Source organism: Notechis scutatus, chromosome 14 (genome assembly GCF_049901735.1).
Source record: "Notechis scutatus isolate UNSWTSFEM ecotype Mainland chromosome 14, rNotScu1.2, whole genome shotgun sequence".
NCBI classification, from domain to species: domain Eukaryota; kingdom Metazoa; phylum Chordata; class Lepidosauria; order Squamata; family Elapidae; genus Notechis; species Notechis scutatus.
The window spans coordinates 10,999,408-11,006,253 of NC_142022.1; the positions used below are offsets into that span (position 1 = coordinate 10,999,408).

Genomic DNA, 6,846 nt, shown 5'->3' on the forward strand with positions numbered 1-6,846 from the left:
CATTTAAAAGCAGCAGGTCGTGGAAGGCCCAGAGAGAGCCGCGCTAAAGGCTGAAGAAGGGAGGGGGGCCTGGGCAGGGCCTCTGAGCAAGCAGGGGCTTCCTTTCCTCCCAGGGCTCGGAGCATGCATCGGCACGCCAGCCTGGTGCGTGGCCAGCAAAAGTCTTTGGGTTGAAAAGCAGAGAGGTGGGCTGTGGAGACCCCTAGATCTGGGCCAGCCAGCCGGAGAGGAGGGGGGTGCCGGTGGCTGAGGTGGAAGCTCCTCTGGCCCCACCAGCGTTGGCAGGGTCTTAACACAGAAGAAAAACTCCAGGGTCTCTCGTGGGGCTTTTAATGGGCGGAAGGCCGGGCTCCGTCCTTGCAGCCTTGGGGGGGAAGAGCCTTTGAGTGAGGGGCTGGTCTGCCCGCCGGTGCCAGTCCTGGGGGCTCCACCCGGGAGGTTGGGCCTAGAGCTTCTGGGTGCAGGATCCTCGGGGAGAAGCTGGCTTGGTTTACTGGGCAGCGGTGAGCAGCTCCTCCTCTGGCCTGGAGGCCCTGGGTAGGGGGTCTCGGGGCCCCATGAGCTCCTGGATCCTGGCGTAGGTCTTGCTCTCGGCCGGGAAGAGGTTTTTCTGGGGGGGTCAACAGAAAGGGGGGGCCCCCGTGAGGCTGAGGGCTCCAGCCGGCAGGGAAGAGGGCTGTTCCCCCCCCTTGATTGGCAGGGAGGGACTCACCGCCAGGGTGAGATGCAGCAGGCCGGTTGGCCCCTTGCCCCCAGGAAGGATCCGGCTGACCTGGTACTCCACCGTGGCCAGGAAGGCCTTCAAGCCGTTCTCCGAGATGCGGTTTCCTTGGGAGGCAAGGAGGGGAGGGCGACCCTCTGGGTGAAGCGCCTTCCTCCATCTTGGAGCCCCCAAGCCCTGCGCCCCCAACCTACGCATGAGGTTCAGGTAGATCAGAACGCGGTTCCCCTGAAGGAAGACCTGCCCCTCGTGGTGCTCGGCTGGTTCCAGCAGGGGTTCATCATCTCGGTGGGCTCCAGGATTTGCTGCGAGGGGGCAAGCCAGGCAGGTACAGTAGTTGGGACAGGAGAGCTATGGATCCCCCCCACACACACACATACACACACCACCACTTAAGCGTCTGGCTAGGGGCGGCTCGGGGCTCACCTCCACTTCCAGGACCTGGGACCGCTTGTCCTTCGAGCCCAGCTTCACTCCCTTGGCCCACTTCGCTTTGGGATCAATGGGGGGGCAGCTGCGGGAGACAACGGAGCTCAGGGGTCTGGGGGAGGCCTCCAAGGCCTGGGGAGGGGGAGGGGCCTGGCAGCCCAGCCAGAACCTTTCTTGGACTGCTTGGCGTCCTCCTTCTTGGCCTGGGCCGCTGGCGCCGCCGGTGGCTGTGCGGGAGCTGCTCCGCCCACTGGGCCCTTCTCCTCCTTTTTGGTGGGTTCCTGGAAGAGGTCAGACGCTGGTCTCTGCCTGCCAGGGAGGTGCTCTACCCTCTCTGGGTGCCCCCTCCCCCAGACCTGCCCCCTGTCCTCGGGATGGCTCGCCTTCTTCTTGACGCCCTTGGCGCCCTTGGCAGCCTGCAGCTTGTCGATGGTGGTGCTGCTGACGTGGCTGGCGGGACGGTCGCTCTTCAGCTCTGAGTGTCTCTGGGGCTGGCGGAAGGCAAAGGGGGCAGGGGGGGTCCCAATTCACAGTTTGCATGGGTGCCTCTGCCAGTTCAGCCTCCCCCACAGGCCGGAGCCCCAGAACCAGCCACTCACCAGGCGGCCTCTCTCCTGGGCCTCCTTCTCCAGCAGCAACCGCCGCCTCTCCACCACCTCCGTGTGGGTGAGGGCGAAGGGGCCAAGCACCTGCAAGGCAAGCAGCTGGCTGAGAGACCCCTTGTGGCTGCCCTCTGGTCTCCCTGGGCCCAGGCTCCTCCAAGGGACTGACCTCGGCCAGCTTCATGGCACCCTCGTCCCCAATCTGGTTATGCGCCAACGACAAAGACAGCAGGGACCTGTTGAGGCGCAGGCCCTGCACAGAGGAGGGGCACCTCAGGCCAGGCTCAATCGCCAGTCCCCCCCGGGGCCTGGATGGTCAGCCTCCCCATAGGCCAGCAGCAGAGGGATGCCCCCCCCCCACAGCTGGTCCTCAATGGGGAAACCGGCGGGCCTGCCAAGCAGAGCCCAGGGGCCCTTTCCCAGCAGCCTCACGTTGGCGAGGTGGGTGGCGCCCGCATCTGTGATGTGGTTGTAGCTGAGGTTGATGGAGACCAGGTTCTTGTTGGAGCTGCGGAGCGAGGAGAGCCCCTGGCCGATCAGCAGCACCGCCTGGTCGTCAATGCAGTTGTTGCGCAGGGAGAGGTGGGCCAAGCTGGGGAGAGAGGCAGGGCCGTGGCAGGGGAGGGGGCGCCCCTTCTCCCCCAGCCTGGGCTCCTCCTGGGTGCTCACCAGGGAAAGCCCGGCAGGGGAGGGGGGGTTTCGCCAGGCAACCGGGGTCCTTGTGCTCTGCGGCCTCACCTGCTCTCCTCCGAAAGCAGCTTGTAGAAGGAGCGCTCGGGCAGCGGGTTCCCTTCCAAGACGAAGGTCCTGCAGGGCAAGAGGAGAAGCAGGGCCCCCATGCCCAGCCGCCCTCCCCTCCCTCCCTCCCTCCCCAGCCCCGGGGTGGGGGCACCTACTTGAGGTTGGCGCAGGCGGCCAGCACGGGCAGCAGGGAGCCGAAGGCAAGGTCGCTCAGGCCGACCTTCCAGAGGCTGCAGGGGCGGAAGAGAGCCGGGCTGTCCGGAGCAAGAGAGCCCCCGCGCCTCCCCGCCCCGCCCCGCCCGCCCGCCCGCTCACTCACTGCAGGGCCTGGAGGTGGGCGAGGGCCGGCAGGCTCTTGGCCAGGACCCCCAGCATCTTCTCCTCGATCTTCCAACCTGCGGGCGGCAGAGAGGCGGGCAGAGCGGGGTGGGGAGGGGAGGGGGCGGGCGGGGGGCCGGGGGGGCACTCACTGCGGATGAAGACCTCGCGGGCGCTCTTGGGGTCCTCGTGCTCCAGCTCCACCTGCACGCAGGGCCGGAAGTAGGCGTACTTGGCCTGGATCTGGGCCAGCGCCGACAGCGCCTCCCGCTGCTCCCCGCCGGCCCCGCCGCGCCCTCCGCCTCCTCCGGGAGGCTCCGGCGGGCGGGTGGGGGCGGGCGACCACGCGGGGGCCTCCTGCAGCCCGGCGCGCGCGCAAAGCTCCGGGAAGTCCACCTCCAGGGCGCCGCTGCACACGTACTCCTCTGCGGGGGGAGAAGGGGGGGCGTCAGGGCCGGAGGGCGGGGTCGTGGGGGGGTCGCGCGAGGGGGCCCGTCACCTTCTCCGTGCTCAGCCCTGCGCGCCGCGATGCGCGCCTCCTCCTCCTGCGCGGCGCTCTTGTCCTTCGCTCCCCGCTCGCCCTTCTTGCCCATCGCGGCGGCGTCCGAGGGCGTCCGGGTCGCCGGGCAACCGCGGAGGGGCGGGGTCAAGCGGTCCAGCCCCGCCCCGCGCGAGGCCTGACGGGAGCCGTAGTCCGCCGGGGCGTCGCGCGGGAGTAGACGGGAGCCTCCGGCCCCTCCCCGACGTGCGCGTTCCCCGGGCGGCCTGGCCGGTCTGCGCTGCGAGATGGCGGCGCCCGGAGAGGAGTCCGACGCCGAGCTGGAGGAGCTGCTGGCCAGTGAGCGGCTGGGCCTGGGCGGGGGCGGGCGGCGAGGCCCGCGGGGTCTTCCGGCTGCCCGTCCGACCGACCCCGCTGCGCTCTCTCCCTGCAGGCGCTCTGGAGGACTTTGAGAGGGCCGCGCCCGGGAGCCCGCCGGAGGAGGAGGAGGAGGCGGCGGCGGCGGCGGCGAGGGGGCGCGGAGCCGGCGGGGAGGTGCAGGTAGGCCGGGGCTCTGCCGGGCGGGGGCGGTCGAGGGTCTCCCCCTCCCGGGCAGCGCCTGCAGCCTTCGCGCTTCGCCCCCGCAGGGCCGCCTGCTGGCCGCGCAAGAGACCTTCTTCCAGGAGCTCTTCGAGGGCGAGCTGGCGTCGCAGGCGAGCGCCGAGTTCGAGCGGGCCATGGAGGAGCTGGCGGCCGAGGAGCCGCTGCTCGTGCAGCAGTTCCAGAAACTCTCGGCCGCCGCGGGCAGAGTCGGTGAGCGGCGTGGGGAGACCCTCCGGGCTCGGGCGGGGTCGCGGGGCTCTTGTGGGGGAGAGCCCGGCGAGCGCTGCCGCCTCCGCCTCGTTGCAGGGAGCGACGCCGCCTCGCGCCAGGAGTTCACCTCCTGCCTGAAGGAGACGCTCAGCGGGCTGGCCAGGAACGCCGACGGCCTGCAGGTGTGTTCCCCGGTTGACCCCCTCCACACCGGGCCCCACCGCCCTTCCCTCCCTGCGCCCCTGCGGGCGGGCGGGCAGAGCCCTCCCTGCCAGCTGCCTCTTTCCCTAGAGCTCCGGGGTGTCGGAGGAGGAGCTGAGCAGGACGATGGAGGGACTCGGCCTGGAGGAGGGGATGGCGGGGAAGGCAGCCTCTGGCCCATCATGCACAGCATCATGCAGAACCTGCTCTCCAAGGACGTGCTCTACCCCTCCCTCAAGGAGATCACCGAGAAGGTAAGGCCAGGCTCTGCTGGGCTTAGTGCCTCCCAGCAACTGCAGGAAGCCCACCCCTCCCTGCAGCTTCCTTCCCAACTCCTGCAGAAAGGCAGGAAAGGGGTTGCTTGGGGCTCCACATCGTTCCACCCCCGAGAGGCAGGAGGTCCGGCAGGTGGGTCATCTGTGACCTCACAGTGGACTCCCCCGCCCCCAGTACCCCGAGTGGCTCCAGAGACACCGAGACTCCTTGCCCAGGGAGCAGTTCGAGAAGTACCAGGAGCAGCACAGGGTCATGGGAAGGATCTGCGAGCAGTTCGAGGCTGAGCAGCCCACAGACGGCGACCCACAGCACAGGGCCCGCTTTGAAACGATCTTGGACCTGATGCAGCAGGTGAGGGGCCGGGTGGGCCGGGTGGAGGGTGATGCATGGAGCTTGGGGCTAACTGTGCCCTTTGCCTTCCAGCTGCAGGACCTGGGACATCCTCCCAAGGAGCTGGCCGGAGAGTCGGTGAGTGTCTGTTTGGCTGCCCCTTCCCCAGGCTTGGATTCGGAGCCACGGTCTTGCCAGCAGCTTTGGCATCAAAGGGGCAAAAGGGGACATTTCCGAGTCCCAAAGTGCCTGATTCTGGAGGACGCTGTTTAGCGCGGCTTGAACCCGCCGGTGTTTCCGACAGCCAGTCCTTCCTATGGGACACAACACCCCACTCCCTGCAGAGGAGCATTTCTTTCTTGTGAACGAGCGTCCCTCCTTTTCCAGCCTCCTGGCCTGAACTTTGACCTGGAAGGACTGAATCTGCCTGATGCTGGAGGCACCGGAGGCGAGCAGTGCCAGATCATGTGACTTGCTCCCATGCCAGGGAGAGATGGGAGGGCCCTGTGGTGGGTCGAGGTGTTTGTGTCTTTCTTGCCTGTTTTCTGTCATCACCAGGTACCTGAGGCTGGCTGCCTTTGCTAAGCCCGGCATGTGGTTTTGCAGGGATCCCACAAGGGACTTTGCAAGCCAGAATACTGATGCCCTGATGTCAGCTTTGCCTCTTGGCTTCTGGAGAGACGAAGGCCCCAAGGACATCCCTTCCTTCCTGCCCTGAGTTGATGGACAGGCTCTCTCGGATGAGGTTGCTGCCAATGAAATGATCAGGCTGAGGGAGGAGGCAGTGGCTCATGAGAGTGAAGGGAGACCTCCTGCACCTACTTCCGATGGCCCAGCCCTGCTGCTCTTCTCCGGCAGTGGCCCCCCGGTTCAGTCTCTGGATCAGGAGCCAAAGTCCCCTTTTGATGATACCAGGCAAGCTGACCAGCTCCCTGGACTTGCCCACATCAGCGTGAGCCTCTTTTTCTGCTGTAGCCCCAAGTATTAACACCCCCACACCCTGGTCCCTCATTAGTGCTACTGCTTTGTGAGAACCACCTGTATGGGGAGATAGCTGGGAAGCAGGCCACCTCTGCCCACTGGCCGCTTCCTTTCTGCTAGCGGCTGATGCTGCAGGAGGAGAGCCACCCTCCTTGGCTTGAGTCTGGCAGAACTGAACCAGAAGGGCAATTCTTGAAATAAAGGTGGAGGTTGATGGTTTGAAGTTGTGGTTGTTTCTGTTAAGAGTTGTGAGTTGAGGGAGGCCCCCCCCCCGTTTCAAATCGTGAGCACATGGGAGACCTGTACGGTGTGGGCAAAACAGACCATCAGCCGTCTAGTAATAACTTCTATTTTCTAGGACTAGTCGGGGAGTCTCCATGTTGTAGACACATTGAATAGGCACACAGCAAAGGAGGGGGGAGGGGGTACATGGCACGATAGCCGCTGCTTGTTCTTCAGCGGCAAGAAGCAGAGAAACTTTTTTGGGGGAAGGGGTGCAGATGCTAAAGGGGGATGGAAAACCCTGAAAGACTCGCAGTGACGTTTTGTGTGAACTGGCTGAGAGCGATTATGGTCTCTCTCCGCCTCCGATGCACCCCCCAATCCTCTAGGGTTGCTTGGAAATGAGGCGATTCGCTCGGAACTGCTCCACTTGCCCGGCCGGCCCTGGCACAAAAACTTCTTTGGCTCTATTCAGCGAGGGTGGAAGAGCTTTGCCCGCAACAGGCTTCCTTGGGGAGGGCGAGATGCCCCGCGGGAGGCTCGCCCACCACTCGCAGGTCGAGGTGTGAATGTGCCCGGAAGGAGGAATCGGCTGCCTTGCGGCCGAATCGTGCCAGGGCGGCTCTCGGTTGGTGCAGTCTCGGAGGGACCCGGCGCTCCCGTGGAAAGCCCGGCCGGCCGGGAGAGGATCCCCGGGAGGTTGAGCAACAAGGGGCTTCCGGACTCCCTTAGGC

At 66.2% G+C, this 6,846-nt stretch overlaps 2 protein-coding genes across 5 annotated transcripts; one reads left to right on the forward strand and one right to left on the reverse strand.

The window, feature by feature from the left end:
* Positions 1-309: 309 nt before the first annotated feature.
* LRRC71 (leucine rich repeat containing 71) lies at positions 310-3,423 on the reverse strand. 4 transcript variants are annotated; one of them, XM_087943593.1, is made up of 12 exons: positions 3,311-3,423; positions 2,964-3,236; positions 2,813-2,888; positions 2,649-2,723; positions 2,491-2,559; positions 2,185-2,344; positions 1,922-2,005; positions 1,750-1,839; positions 1,320-1,635; positions 916-1,026; positions 713-828; positions 310-610 (listed from the first exon to the last, which is right to left on the reverse strand). In XM_087943593.1, exons 1-12 carry the CDS (start codon positions 3,402-3,404, stop codon positions 491-493), a joined length of 1,584 nt encoding a protein of 527 aa, XP_087799719.1. In that variant the 5' UTR covers positions 3,405-3,423; the 3' UTR covers positions 310-490. The 4 variants fall into 4 exon arrangements, 3 of the variants coding, with proteins under 3 accessions (XP_087799719.1, XP_087799720.1, XP_087799718.1); XM_087943594.1 differs by having other exon boundaries at positions 773-828; positions 1,320-1,641; XM_087943592.1 differs by having other exon boundaries at positions 1,320-1,641.
* A 94-nt stretch (positions 3,424-3,517) lies between these two features.
* On the forward strand, positions 3,518-6,104 carry PEX19 (peroxisomal biogenesis factor 19). The gene is given in 9 exon segments (XM_026685927.2): positions 3,518-3,649; positions 3,744-3,850; positions 3,937-4,102; positions 4,199-4,284; positions 4,394-4,456; positions 4,459-4,557; positions 4,754-4,930; positions 5,003-5,047; positions 5,297-6,104. Coding segments are annotated over 9 exon segments (879 nt in total). The 5' UTR covers positions 3,518-3,597; the 3' UTR covers positions 5,381-6,104.
* Positions 6,105-6,846: the final 742 nt, after the last annotated feature.

What these genes read in the sequence shown, in the direction of transcription:
- LRRC71 (XM_087943592.1), bottom strand. Translation starts at nt 3,404, where the DNA reads ATGGGCAAGAAGGGCGAGCGGGGAGCGAAGGACAAGAGCGCCGCGCAG. An exon ending in GCGCCACCCACCTCGCCAAC is followed by an intron (nt 2,006 to 2,184) that starts GTGAGGCTGCTG and finishes TCCTCTGTGCAG; the next exon opens with GGCCTGCGCCTCAACAGGTC. An exon ending in CGCCAAGCAGTCCAAGAAAG is followed by an intron (nt 1,027 to 1,319) that starts GTTCTGGCTGGG and finishes GCCCCCTCGCAG; the next exon opens with CAAATCCTGGAGCCCACCGA.